The 13,744-nt window shown below is 50.9% G+C and overlaps 2 protein-coding genes across 3 annotated transcripts; both read left to right on the top strand.

The window, feature by feature from the left end:
* Positions 1-3,724: 3,724 nt before the first annotated feature.
* On the top strand, positions 3,725-10,561 carry KXD1 (KxDL motif containing 1). 2 transcript variants are annotated; one of them, XM_019736767.3, is made up of 5 exons: positions 3,725-3,878; positions 6,394-6,515; positions 7,529-7,681; positions 8,747-8,793; positions 9,289-10,561. In XM_019736767.3, the coding sequence occupies exons 2-5, from the start codon at positions 6,415-6,417 to the stop codon at positions 9,516-9,518; spliced, it is 531 nt and encodes a 176-aa protein (XP_019592326.1). In that variant the 5' UTR covers positions 3,725-3,878; positions 6,394-6,414; the 3' UTR covers positions 9,519-10,561. The 2 variants fall into 2 exon arrangements, with proteins under 2 accessions (XP_019592326.1, XP_074193944.1); XM_074337843.2 differs by having other exon boundaries at positions 3,848-3,913.
* Positions 10,562-11,183: 622 nt separating this feature from the next.
* On the top strand, positions 11,184-13,448 carry UBA52 (ubiquitin A-52 residue ribosomal protein fusion product 1). The gene is made up of 5 exons (XM_019736768.3): positions 11,184-11,273; positions 12,175-12,297; positions 12,512-12,598; positions 13,077-13,179; positions 13,264-13,448. The coding sequence occupies exons 2-5, from the start codon at positions 12,195-12,197 to the stop codon at positions 13,355-13,357; spliced, it is 387 nt and encodes a 128-aa protein (XP_019592327.2). The 5' UTR covers positions 11,184-11,273; positions 12,175-12,194; the 3' UTR covers positions 13,358-13,448.
* The last annotated feature ends 296 nt before the right edge of the window (positions 13,449-13,744 follow it).

Here is a 13,744-nt window from a genome sequence, read left to right as displayed (position 1 = left end):
TTATCCGTACCATTACTTGCCTTACCTCTCTGCCCACTAGTCTAGGAGACCCTAAAAGTCTGGGACGGGTCTGTTGTTTCTCACTGTTTCAGCCCTGAGACCTGCACAGTGCAGAGCACAAAAGGTGGAGGGTGGGGGGACTTGGGGAAATCATTGTGGAAGGAAGGAAGCAGGCTCATCAGCCAGAACAAGTGGGAAGGCAGTGAGGATATGTGAGAAATTGCCTAGGAAGAATATCAAACCCTGGGTCAATCCCAGTTCTGAGGGACTTGGACTATTCCCTGTTCATCTCTGATCTTCAGTGTCTTTATCTGCACCCATCCAGCCCTATCTCTTTCATGGGCTGGAGGAATTGTAATAAAGATACTATACATAAACAACTAAAATAAATATAAACTAATAACATCAACAATTATAACAATAATATCGTTTTTCCCCGAAAATAAGACCTAGCCGGACAATTAGTTCTAACGCGTCTTTTGGAGCAAAAATTAATATAAGATCCGGTCTTATGTAATATTACATAAAACCCAGTATTACATTATAGTATAGTATAGTATAGTATAGTATAGTATAGTATATATTGTATATATGATATTATATAAGACCAGGTCTTATACTAAAATAAGACCAAGTCTTATATTAATTTTTGCTCCAAAAGACACATTAGAGCTGATTGTCCAGCTAGGTCTTATTTTCAGGGAAACACGGTAACAGCTGAGACTCCAGTATCACAGGTGTAGGCAAAAATTGTGTATTTAATCCTCCCATCAGCCTTATGAGACAAATACTCTGATATTTGGAATCCACATCATTGGCTACATACAGAGTTGCAATCGTTGCATCTTCCTGGTGAACAGAACTTGTGATTGTTGTGACATGCCCCTCTTTATCTCCATGCTTCTTGCCTTCGAGTGGACTTTGATATTAAGATCACACACCTATTCTCTTGGTTTCTCTTTTAAAGTTTCCATTCTTTTCCACCCCTTCCACCTTTCGGTACCCTTATGTTGTATATGTGCCTCTTGTAAGCAGTGTAGAATCAGGTTTTGTTTTTTGATCCATCCTGCCCATCTTTATCTTTTAATTGGGGCATTTGGTCTCTTCACATTTAATGTAATTACACACATATTTGGACTTAAATCTGCCCTCTCATGTGTTTTTTCTCTGTAATACTTTCTCTATGCTCCTTTTCTCTCTCTTGCCTTCTTTAGAATTGGATGCATGTGTTTTGGTAATACTCTTATTATCCTTATTCTACAGATGGGGAAATTGAGGCACAGAGAAGTTAATTAACTTGTTCAAGGTCACAGTGATGAAGAGCACAGTGGGCCTGGTATCTTATCCCATTGAGCTTCTATTCCAGCCAGGGAGCTGGATACTGCACAAACAATAATGCAGATAAGTATCTAACTGCAGCTATAATGAATGCTATGTAAGAAATACAATTGGAAAAAGTGGCAGAGAAAGGTTTCCAGTGCCCAGACTTAGGCCTCCCCCACCACCAATGCCCCCATCACTGGGGCAACTGCGCATTCACATCATTTCCCACCCTCTCCCTCAAACACACAAAGGAGGAAAATATTTTTCTTGTCTCTACTCCACTGTGCACAAAACATTTGGGGCCAGCCAAGTCCCTTTTGGCCTCAATGTGCAGCCCCCACCTCTTCCGGGACCCTCGTAAATGTTTCCTGGCCTCTAACAGAGCCCAAGGGACCCATTGAAAAGCTTGATTTCTTCAGCCTGGGCCTCCTCTGCTGCAGCCTGCAGACAGAGTCATGGTTCCACTTTTACCAGCAGCCCCCACCAGTGCTCCCCTCTCAGCACTGGCTGCTACCTGGCTCACTGAGCTCCACGGTTCTTAAAAAGATCCAGTCCAGACTATGTGTTTTCCCACCACCCTGTCTTTGCTCCTGTGATTCCCTCAGCCTTGAATGAAAGTCAGCACCTAGAAAACTCCTAATCCTACCTCAAAACCCCATTCAGATATACTTTCTTCTTTGCCCTTAAAAGGAGTTCTCATCCCCCCACTCTTCAGGTTCCTCCAGCTTTGAGTCTCTCCTCCCTCTAACCCAGCAGTGTTCCACTCAGGGTTGGGAGTGTCTGACTCAGACTCTGTCTCCCTTCATCCTCCAGGGCTAGGCAGGGACTGAGTACTCTCTGGATTCCCAGAATATGGGCCACATCCAGAGGGGGTGGCTAGAGGGTTACTGAAAAATTTTTTAAACTTTTGAACTAAGTACTTAAGAGTCCTGGTCTGTATTAACTTTTCAGTGAATTAAGGCAGCAAAACATGCGGGTAATAATACAGTTTACCAAGGGCTTACGATGGACTAAGACTTGTAAGGAACTCACCTGCTTGATTTCATAAGGTTAAGCCACTTGCCCAAAGCCATCCAGCTAAAATGTGACAGAACTAGAATTAGAACTCAGATATATCCAATTCCAGAGCTCTTAAAGAGTCTTTCATGTGCCCCAGGGCATGGTATGTGTTTATCTCCCAAGCTTTCAAGTAACTTAAAAGCCAAATGCAGTGATCACCCAGGCTCACAGTTAACAAACTGAGACCCAGAAAAATTAGACGTATAACATACACACATTATAAGACCTCAATAACTAGTGATAATGAATTGCTAATATTTATTAAGCAATTACTGTTTTGTAATTGCCCCATTTTGTTTATGGCTTTCAGTATATAGACAAGGTGACAGATGTAGGAGTAAATACAGATGTGTGTATGCATAGGTTAGTAGACATAACTATGTATTTGCTAACTCTGACAGCTGAGAGTGTCGTTAAGCAATGAGCACACCCAGCACCCAGACCTTGGATTTTAAATACCATTCTCCAAGAACAGGAACCAGTGTCCTTGGAGAAACTGCTGATTCCAAGGATATGCCAAAGCAAACATGGAAAATCTTGTGTCAAAAGTAAGAAAGTAGTTAGAGAAAGATGGAAGATACATTAAAGAACATAGGTGATTAACTTAAAGGGGCAGCAAGATAAATAACAATAAAATTCTCATGAGTTCAGAGCAATATAAATGTGAATAGATACATAATTGGAGAGTGGACAGCTCTTGTTTAGAATAAATTCCAATTAATAATTCAATTAATAAATAGAAAAAAGTAAAAATTGTCGACAAGAGCCATGAATGGATGCTAAAACTTGTGGGTGTCAAATGCTTTTTAAAATGTTAAAAAAAAAAAAAAAAAAGTATTTGCATTGTCTCTTAAGTAGCTCCCCATAAAATACTTATTAATTAGAAAGGTGAAAATAGTGACTTCATGGTTGAAAAACTGTCAAGACGCTGTCTTAAGCAAGTCGTCAGTCAACATCGCATGCCTCAATATAATGCATTGAGGACACAGCATCGCTTCTATGGGATTCCTGCCCAAATTCCTTAACTACAGTCTAATCCGGAGGAAACACTGGATTAAACCCATATTGATGGGTTTTCTACAAAACCGTAAGTCTTCAGAAGTATTAAGGTCATGAAAGAGTAGGAAAAGACTGAGGAACTGTCACAGAGTGGAGGAGACTAAGGATATGTAATTAAATGCAACGTGGGATCCTGGATGGTAATGGACCAGAAAAAAATCAGCAACAGCAGAACACGGATTCCTGAACCCGGTGAATTTGATTCCCAGCCTGGAAAGCTCGGGTTCTGGAAGCTACGTAGGCGAGAAAGGGACTGCTTGATTGGCTTTGTGTTGTGACGCACAGGCGAAGGGGCTAAACCCCACCCCTTCCTGTCGCACCTCCACGCACGCAAATCGGCCCTGGTCACGTCGCCGCCACGTGCGCATGGTGCGTGGTGACGTCACGGCGGCGCGGGCGCCATCCCGGAAGCGCGAGCAAGGCCGCCAGATGTGCAGGTGCCGCTGCCACCGACGCCGGGGCCGAGTTTGGGGTGGGGCTGGGGCTGCCGGGGCCGCCGGGGAGCCGGGCCGGGTCGAGCGCGGCCCTGGGGCTGTCGTGGGGTGGGGCGCGCTTTTGGCCACATCTGGGCACCCCTCCTGCGCACAGGCCTCAGTTTCCCTGTGTGCTCAGTGGATCCAGGTCCAGGGTGCGGGAGTTGGGGCCACCTGTGTCACCCAGAAGCGGGCGTTGCCCTGGTTGGGCTTCAGTTTCTGCGCTTGGCAGGGGCGGGGTGTGAGGGGATATGCGAGCCTAGCTCCCACTCCAGGGTTTTGCTAAGCTTGGGCCATCAAATTAAACTGTTAAATGCCCTGGGTGGAGCCGGCCCCTGTGAGCCTTAGTTCTCAGAGATGAGAGTGTTTGCCTCAGGCGTGGTTGGAGATTAAATTTGCTCATGTTCTTGGAAACACCTTAGAGGATCTCGTCAAAATGCTGATTCCCGCGCCCCAACTTAAAACTTCTTCACACTCCCCTTGGAGAAACAGCCTGCTCGGAGTTAAGCTTATCCCGTTGGTTTCAGTCCCCACAAACATGACTGTGAGATTCTGATTCTTTGTTATTCCCATTTTCTGGATGAGAAAACTGGTTCGGAAAGGCGAGGTGACTCTCCCAAAGTCACACAGCCTCCCTCTCAGCGTGTTTCCCTCATAAACAGAACAGATACCAGAGCGCTTGCTGGGTTATTTCCACCCTTAAGTGGTCCACAGTAGCTGTAAGGGAAGGCTTCCTCAGAGAAGGAGCTGGCAGTGGAGGGATGTGGCTTGAATCTCACATATGGGAACCAGAGACAGGAAAGAACCCAACTTTGAAGCAGAACCGTTTCCTGCAGGTCCAAATCTTGTGCCTGCCAGGCTTTCGTTGTGGGCTTCCCACCACATGACTGCCCTTTGAGCCCAAGTAGCCTCTTTATACGTGATCACACTTTTTTAGAAATGTGGAGACTGAATGTCTGTACCTGGCACATAGGAGCTCAAAAAATAATACTAATTGACAGGGTGAGGGGATTTCACCAGGTGTGTCAGCTTATTTCCAGAAGGCATGTAGGGGCTGCAAACCGCTAAGCCAAATTCATGGCATAAATGCATAAATAGTCTTGGCCCCATGGTGTTTGGAGGAAAAGAGGGTTAGTTGCTAAAATTCTCAAATGAGGTGATTTCACGGGGGGGCGGGGGGAGAAACCACATTTCTGGGTATTTTTCCTGGAAGCAATCAGAAGTCTGGCAGGAAGCAGCTGCTGTAAGAAGCAGCTGTGCTATCATGGGTGGATACTGAACATCTGTACAGGGTCACACCTTTGTTGATCCTGCGGACGGTGGATATTTGTGACTCAGGTTCACTGGCTACGTGACAATAGCTCAGTGCCTCAGTCTCTGAGCTTGTTTTCTCACGTACAAATAAGGGTAACAATTCCTATGTATAAAGTTGGTACCTTGTTTAGCTTACAGTAGGTGCTAAATAAAGAGGAGGGTGGATTAAGTGGGCTCTGAAAGCCCTTACTGATCTTGTGTGTAAATCTTAACCAATGGCCAGTGGGCTTTTCTGCCGGCCATTAAATATGTGGGCCCCAGAACCAAGCTATGTCAGGATTCTGGGTTTTTCCTGAAGCTCCCCACCAGTAGGGTCAGTGCTAAAGCTGTGGCCTTTCTTGCCCTGGCCTGATCCAGGAAGCCCAACCCACTGGGACGGTCATCTACATGCTAGGGAAGCTGAGAGCCCTGCAGCTCTCTGGGTTGCTGGGGTCCACAGCCTGGCTGCAAGTGCCTGAAATTCTTGGCTTTATTTGCTATTAAAAGTTCAGCATTACAATTGAGTTTGAAAGGTCCTGTTTGCCTCTGTCAAAAGAAGTTCTGGTGATCCCTTGCTGTGAGCCAGGTTCTGGGCTGGGCTCTGGAGACAGCAGTGAGCGAGGGAGACACACGCCTCTACTCTTTTGGAGCTGGCAGTGCTGTGGGGGTGACAGGCAAACAGGTCAACTGTTAACTGAGGTAATTTCAGGCAGAGATGAGCCAGGGAAGCAACTAAAACAAGGTGATGAGAGTGACCAAAGTAGGGATAGTCATCAAGGATCTCCTGGGAGGGAAGACGAGGTGGTGGTGATCCGAGGGGGCAGTGGTGCATGTTCCGCCAGGGGGACAGCAGGCTCTGATCTGGGAATGGGCAAAGGCAAGGGCGTGTGGGAGGAGGTGGGCAGATAGATCTGTGCAGGTGGACGGTGCCAGTGGCCTTGGGCATATGGAGAATGGGTGCTGGGGAGGGGAGATGGGATTCCGATGTGCTTGGGTGCAAGTTATAAATGTGACCTTCTGTAGTTCTCGAAATAACCCCTGAATTCCTGGGATGACAAAGCTGAGGCTGAGGTGGCATGACCGACCCACTTTTAGGAAGCCTGTGGGGTTCCTGGCCCCTCCTGTCCCACCCCACCCCCCACCCACTCATGTGCCTGGTACAGACTGCAAATTTTCTATGTTTCAGGCAGCGGCGGAGGAAGAAGACATGGACCCCCCGGCCTCGGCCTCAAGGGTCTTCTGCGGCCGCATCCTGAGCATGGTGAATGTGGATGACGTCAATGCCATCATCCTGGCCCAGAAGAACATGTGAGTGGTGGCCAAGCAGCCTGGGCTCCAGGCGTGGGAAGGAATCCACTTGCCAGCCAGTATTGTTGCCCGGCCCGCCCCCACACTGGTGATAAAATGAAGGAAATGAGCAAATTTGCTGGCTGGCTCCTAAGTAAATTCCTTCCTGGCCTGGAGGCGAGCCCTTGGCATAGGAAGCAGGGCTTTGAGATGGTTTCACAGCTGCGGAAGGCTTGGGGGACGGGGGGACGGGGGAGGGGGAGATGCATCAGCTCCTGTCCCAAGGCCTGGGGTGAGGAAGAGTGGGAAAAGGGGATACTGGGGGATATAAGGAAGCTGGTGGGCTGGCTTCCTGTTGGGGCCCTGGTCTGTCAGAGCCCAGGCTGTCTGTAGAGCACCCAGCATCTCTTGGAGGGGCCGTGAACTCCCTTTTGCCCTCCCTGGGGCTTCGCACCATGGCCACTGCAGCCCCATTCTAATTCTGGCCTGACTTGTATGGGGAACAAAGGCTGACAATCTTGGGAGGGAAGTGCAGCCTCCTGGGGTTTCATTTTTGTGTCTTTAAGCCAAAGGCTCTTCCTTCCATTTAGGACAAAGCACAGACCTAATACCCTGTCTTACCCTGTGACAAGGGAGCTGAGTGTGTCTGGGTATCAGCAATACCCATCTTTCTCCTAGTTCTTTAGGTCAGATTCAGACTTGACCCTGGGGAATTCCCAGCATGAGGGGAGACAAAAACCAGACACAAATCTTCCTGCCTCCATGGTGTCTGCACTGGGCCAGAGAAACCACCTGAAACTAGGGGAATCAAGGAAATCAATGAATCTGCTTGAGGGAGGTGGTAAAGACTACATGAGAAGGGCACACCTGAGTAGGGTTTTAAAGGCTGAATAGGAGTTTGCTGGGTGGCTCAATCACTAGGTAGAGCTCTGTAGAACAAGGGAAAGGCACATGTAAAGGTCATGGAGCAGGAAAGGGCTTAGCAGGGCTTTATAGGCTAAGCAGAGGTGTTGGTGCCCTCTCTCTGCGACCAGGCTGGACCGCTTTGAGAAGACCAACGAGATGCTGGTGAACTTCAACAATCTGTCAAGTGTCCGCCTGCAGCAGATGAGTGAGCGCTTCCTGCACCACACGAGGACCCTGGTGGAGATGAAGCGGGACCTGGACAGCATCTTCCGCAGGATCAGGTGGGTGCTCAGCCCCGCCAGGCTCTGCCTCCCCCTCCAAGCCTTGGGTCCTCTCCTCTTCAATGAGAGCTACCCATTTCATGTAACAGGGTGACGGAGAGATCCAGCTCACTTGTTTTATGAGACTTCATCATGTACTTAGCATCCAAGAAGATCTGAATTCTGGGGTAAAGATCTTTTTTTTTTTTTTAAACAGGACTTTACTGGGGAACAGTGTGTACTTCCAAGACTTTCTCCAAGTCAAGTTGTTATCTTTTCAATCTTAGTTGTGGAGGGCGTAGCTCAGCTCCAGGTCCAGTTGCCATTGTTAGTTGTAGGGGGCGCAGCCCACCATCCCTTGAGGGAGTCGAAACGGCAACCTTGTGGTTAAGAGCCCACTGGCCCATGTGGAAATCGAACTGGCAGCCTTTGGAGTTAGGAGCACAGAGCTCCAACCGCCTGAGCCACCGGGCCAGCCTTGGGATAAAAATCTTGAAGTTTCTGAATTTAAATTTTGTTTATCTTTTGAAAAGTGCAACGTAACACTGAACACAGAATGCAAAAAAGGCAGGCAAAAGCCAATAGTGAAAGGCCAGCCTCCTGTTCCCCTAGCCCTTCACCAGGTCTTCTCAAGAGGCAAATGAGATTGCTGGGTCTTGGGGTGTGGACAGCCAACATGCCCCGCCTCCCCGACTTGCTCATTGGGCCTCATCCCCTAGGATGCAGGGACAGGTTGGGACAAGTAGCCCAGAGCGATTGCTGAGAAGCAGGCAGGGAAGCTTCCTGCAAGGTTGTCCAGGTAGAAAGTTAAAAGTCAGAAAGGCATTGCAGGTAGGGGGCCCAGGAAGTACCCAGACCCAGGGCCGAGGGTGCACAGAAACTGACAGCTGGTTAGCTGGTGCCTTCAGAGTAGGTCTGAAGGGCTGAGTGCCTGCACCTCCCTGCAGCCTGGGAGTGGAGTGTGACATGCAGTGAGTGGGAAACTCACGCCACCCATCCACCCCGTTGACAATGGCATTGCTTTTGCACTGAGCCTAGCCTGTTTGTTCAGTGAGCTCAGGCTGTGTGCCTTCCCTTCCCCCACAGGACGCTGAAAGGGAAGCTGGCCAGGCAGCACCCGGAGGCCTTCAGCCGTAAGTGTCACCCAGGGTTTCTGCGCCCCACATCTGACTTCTGCATCCCTTGGATGCCAGCACCCTCAGCCTTGTCAGAGGAAGTACAGTGTTCCCTCACACTGAGTCTTGGTTTACCCCCACATGCTGAATGGGCCAACAGCTCCCCATTTCAGGGCTGCTGACACCCATAGGCTCAGAGGCAATGCTGCTGTCATCAGCCCCAGTTTATCAAGCAGGGAGCTGAGGAAAGGGCAGGTGAGGGGCCCGGCCCAGGTGATACAGTCGAGGGCAGAGCCAGGCTCAGGCTCAGCCCCAGGGCCCATGTTGGCCTGACCCAGAGAACCTGGGTCCTTACCTCACCTTGAAGGGAGACCTCTCACCTACCTGAGCCTCAGTTCCCTCTTCTGTAAAATGGGCCACGTCATGCCCTGTGGGGGGCGGGGCTGTTAGGGGTCACAGGCCCAGTTAATCCATCACTGCAACTAAGCCAACTTCTGGGCTTCCTTCCCCCAGACGTTCCGGAGGCGTCCCTCCTGGAGGACGAGGATGAAGACCCCATCCCGCCCAGCACCACGACCACCATCGCCACTTCCGAACAGAGCACAGGTTCCTGTGACACCAGCCCCGACACTGTCTCACCCTCTCTCAGCCCTGGCTTCGAGGACCTGTCCCATGTCCGACCTGACTCCCCTGCCATCAATGGCCGCAGCCAGACAGATGAGGAGGAGATATTGGACGAGTAGCCCTGCTCCCAGGCACTCCGAGGGATCTCAGGGCCGTGGTGGCACTCTCTATGTGTCTGAGGTGGCAGCAGATAACCCTGCCTTGAGATGGTCAGCTTTGCCACCGTATTCTGTCATCTGGGGCTTCCTGGGGGACAAGACTCCTTCCCAGGGGTGTGGAATTCCTGGAGGTCTGTCATTCCCACTCCTTCCTCACTAAGAGCCTCTCCTGCAGACCCTCTGCCAGGCCGGAGGATGAACGGCCAGTTGGCATTGTTGGGCTGGGCGCAAGGAAGTTTTTCCAGAAACCAAAGCCAGATATCCCCTACCCTAGTGCCCTGGTCAGGACCTCCTTGATGTGGACAAGCGCTATCATAGCTGAGTTCACCCCAGCTCACTCCCACACCTACTAACTCTGGTCTCCCTGCCCCTTTCTCCAACAAAAGTATTAAATACTTTCTCCAATTGGTATCGCAAGGAGGTTTCTGAAATAGTTGTAGAAAGCTCAAGACAGATGCTGCCCATCCGCTCAGCCCTGAGCCTGGTAAGGCCCATGTTTCTGTGACCAGAGGTGTGGACCCTGAGGGCCCTGCAAGCCTCTCCCAGGGCCTCCATGGCGCAAGCCGAGCCACCTTGGAAAACAGAGTTTAATGGAATATTTTTGTACCTGTTATTTACAGATGCTGTTGGGAAGTTATCAATAAAAAGACTCGGTTCTAAAAAAAAAAGAAGGGTGTACCTAGCAGTAGTTTCCTTCCATCCTTTGGTACATCAGCTCAAACGGGATTGGATGTGGGACAGGATGGGGTGCGGCCAGGCACCACTAGACTAGGAAGAGATGTGGCTGCCCTTGGTGGGAGTCCTCGGTGGTGGCAGCCATGATAAGTTCCTATCACCATTGCTCACAACCCTGTTCCCTTACCTCCTTGAATAACTCCTCCAGAACTCCGTCGCTGGGTAGGCTCCTCAAGGAGCTGAGCTGGGTCCCATTCCCCATTAAACACTCATGGAGTCCCTTCATCTTTGAAGCACTTATCAATTGTTATTAAAGGCATCTTCCCTGATCCAAGAGTGTGTGCTTTTGCCTGGTCCATAGGGGCGCTGGGAAGAGTTCAAGGAAATAAAGAGGTGCACTGCCAAGCCCACAAGTCACTTCTCCGTCATCACCTCTTTATCGCGCTGGGCACCTTTTAGCCGTCCATGAGTCTCCTGAGTCCCATCCCATTTTTTTGCTCTCCTTCCTCTCACCTGCTCTTCCTGCGTTCCCGCGCGCCGCCCTGAAAGCCATCCGCGGCCCGTGAGATTGGAATAACTGACTCCAAATAACTGACTTCGGGTGTTAGGTGCCTACGTGGCTCCCAGGGGTCCTGGCCCTGCACCTCCTACCTTCCCTGCCACATCCCTGCGTCCTGGACCCGCAGACCCTCTGCTTAATGCCTTCGCTTTAGCCCAAAAGAGTTGACTCAAAAAGTACTAGAGAGCCCGCAACCGGCCTTCTTGAGCCGTCGGGGAGAAAGCTGGTGGAAGCACCTGAGCTCTGACAGTCTTCACCTTACCCGGGGCGGGGCGCACTTCCCCGAAGCAGGTGGGCTACGTTCGCCCACAGGCGCCACGGCTTCGTTCGCCAGCACCCAACATGGCAGCGGGGCGGGGGCGGGGCGCGGCGCAGATTGTGACGCAGGCACGCAGCGTGCTCGGTGCGCAGGCGCTTTCGGCGGCAATTCGGCGGTTTCCGGTTCCGCCGCCCTCTTTCTTTTCAACGAGGCGGCGGAGCAGGTTGGTGGCCGCGTCTGTGCGGGTTCGCGCCGGACCGGGGTCAGGCGGGAGGCTGTGGGGGGAATGAGGGCCCGAGCAGCGAAGGGGGCCGCCCTGAATGCGTCTGTACGGGCCAGGTTCCGCGGGCCTGCTGAACAGGGCGCATCGGGCGGGTGTTCCGAACCCGGACTGGGCCCCCAAGAGGCGAACTGGCCTTTAGGAGAGTGGCGTGCCCGCGCCGCACGCCTGAGCTATCCGACGGGATCTCGGGACGAGGATAGGTCCTTCTGACAGATCCGGTTTAATGGGGAGGGGTATTAGGCATGTAACTTCTTCACAGTGCCAGACTCTGACAGTCCCTTTAAAAGTATTAAAACCTCCCGCTTCCTCCCGAGGGACCTACACCTCCTTTTCTACACCTGTAAGGAAAGGTTGGTAGTGTCCATCTTGTAGGCTTTCTTTGTTTTGAAAATGAAAAACTACCCGTGTAAACAAGTATCTGGCAGGTGGTTGGCAGATATTTATGGGTTGGAGCAAAGGCAGCAGATGTGGTATGAGAAATTTGGGGGTAACTGAGAAGGAAATGAGTGAGTTTGAGCTTGGAGTTGGAGGTGGTGGGGGTGGGTACTAAGATGGAATTTCCACCCAAGCTGCAGGAAGGGCATTTTGGGGAGCAGATGTGGCCAGGGGTTGGTGAAAGGGAGGGAGGATGGATGGATGTGACCTGCAGATCACACTTGGGGAAATGTGTCTGGCAAGATGGTGCTCTGGCCGTGAACTACTCATTCCATCTGTAGGCTTGTGGAAGGCAACCGGCACTGGGGTGGGCCTGAAATTGGTCCATGCAGGCACAAAATTGGCCAACCCCAGAGTGCAAGATGCTTGGACCTGCAATTTACTATTTTGTCCTACTCCCCTTCAGCCTCCCCAGCAGACATAGAGATGCAGATCTTTGTGAAAACCCTGACGGGCAAGACCATCACACTCGAGGTCGAGCCCAGTGACACTATTGAAAATGTCAAAGCCAAAATCCAAGACAAGGAGGGTGAGTTGGGCTGGGCCTGGGTGCTGGCATTGGACAGACCTCAGCCTTGCCAGTGCTTCCCCTGTATAATCTTGGGAAGGGGGCTGGTCGTCTCTACCTTGGTTTCCCTTTTGGCAGATTACGGGTAATGATGGAGCAGGCATGGGGGAGGAGGGAAGAGCTGCCAGTAATACGCTTGCCGGACAGAGCCTCAGTAACTTAGCTTTTTCCCCAGGCATCCCACCTGACCAGCAGCGTCTGATTTTTGCGGGCAAACAGCTGGAGGATGGCCGCACTCTCTCAGACTATAACATCCAGAAAGGTATTGGGGGTGTGGTGGCTGGATAGGGCCCCATGAAGCCTAGAACCCAGCCTTATGGCACAGGGGGGGTTCTTAAGATGAGTATCAGGAGATGGGAGAGTCTTGATTCACAAGATACTATTTTCATCTCTGGAAAGGGTCTCAGTGATCTCTATTTCCAAATGGCAGTGGTGTCCCATATTCTTGTTCACTTGTTTTTCTTTTTTAAGACACGCTTTATTTTAAAATGTGATGCTTACTATAAACGAAGTCAGTGTCATTCCTTGCAGCAAGAAGCAACCCAGCTGGCCACCACTGTTGTCATGTAATAGTCTCAGACTATGGGGTCTGGTGGGAGGTTCTGTGGGCTGGGCTGGTGTCAGACTCACAAGGGATTCAGACATGTCCCTGTCATACCTAGTCTACAGGACTGGAGGGCCCTGCCCTGCACCTGGCGACTGCTGAGTCACTGTCTCTCCCTCATCCTCATTTCCTGTAGAGTCCACTCTGCACTTGGTGCTTCGTCTGCGGGGTGGTATCATTGAGCCTTCCCTCCGCCAGCTTGCCCAGAAGTACAACTGTGACAAGATGATCTGCCGCAAGTATGTACGCTGCGGGGTGGGCAGGGTAGCCCTGGAGGGGGGAAGTGTCAGGTGCCCTCACCAATCCCTCCTGTCCCCATGCAGGTGTTATGCTCGCCTGCATCCTCGTGCTGTCAACTGCCGCAAGAAGAAGTGTGGCCACACCAACAACCTACGCCCCAAGAAGAAGGTCAAATAAGGGCCTTCCACCACCTCGGCTCACAGGGTGGCCTCCTGCCCAAACCCCTTGGCCCTGGGGCTTCAATAAAGTTTCCCTTTCGTTGACTGGAGCAGTAATTGGTGTCCATGTGGCTGGTCTGTCCAGTGGGGAGGTGGCCAAGGTGTGGGCATCTCCCTTGGGGACTTGTCACTTGATTGCAGAGCCCTTGGCAGTCCTTTGTCCTGGGTTCCTGTAAAACAGGCTGTACTCCTGGCCCTTCACATCAGGAGGGGTTTGTCATAACCAAAGCATAGCCAGGTTCAGTCCTGGCTCTCCACCACATGGCCTAGCAAGCCCACCCATCTGAGTTTTGTCATCTATAATATAGAAATGAAGACCACAGTGCGGGACTGTGGATCGGCTGGG

The sequence above is a fragment of the Rhinolophus sinicus genome, chromosome 15, assembly GCF_057876585.1.
Source record: "Rhinolophus sinicus isolate RSI-liver-muscle chromosome 15, RSI-T2T, whole genome shotgun sequence".
NCBI lineage: Eukaryota > Metazoa > Chordata > Mammalia > Chiroptera > Rhinolophidae > Rhinolophus > Rhinolophus sinicus.
Note: the sequence above shows the minus strand (reverse complement) of the source record. Positions and strands in the feature narration are given on the sequence as shown.

Excerpts from the sequence above, each read along its gene's own strand:
- UBA52 (XM_019736768.3), top strand. The coding sequence starts at position 12,195 with ATGCAGATCTTTGTGAAAACCCTGACGGGCAAGACCATCACACTCGAG. Across the intron at positions 12,599-13,076 it reads AGACTATAACATCCAGAAAG|AGTCCACTCTGCACTTGGTG; the intron begins GTATTGGGGGTG and ends CATTTCCTGTAG. Across the intron at positions 13,180-13,263 it reads GACAAGATGATCTGCCGCAA|GTGTTATGCTCGCCTGCATC; the intron begins GTATGTACGCTG and ends GTCCCCATGCAG.
- KXD1 (XM_019736767.3), top strand. The coding sequence starts at position 6,415 with ATGGACCCCCCGGCCTCGGCCTCAAGGGTCTTCTGCGGCCGCATCCTG. Across the intron at positions 7,682-8,746 it reads AGCATCTTCCGCAGGATCAG|GACGCTGAAAGGGAAGCTGG; the intron begins GTGGGTGCTCAG and ends CTTCCCCCACAG. Across the intron at positions 8,794-9,288 it reads GCACCCGGAGGCCTTCAGCC|ACGTTCCGGAGGCGTCCCTC; the intron begins GTAAGTGTCACC and ends TCCTTCCCCCAG.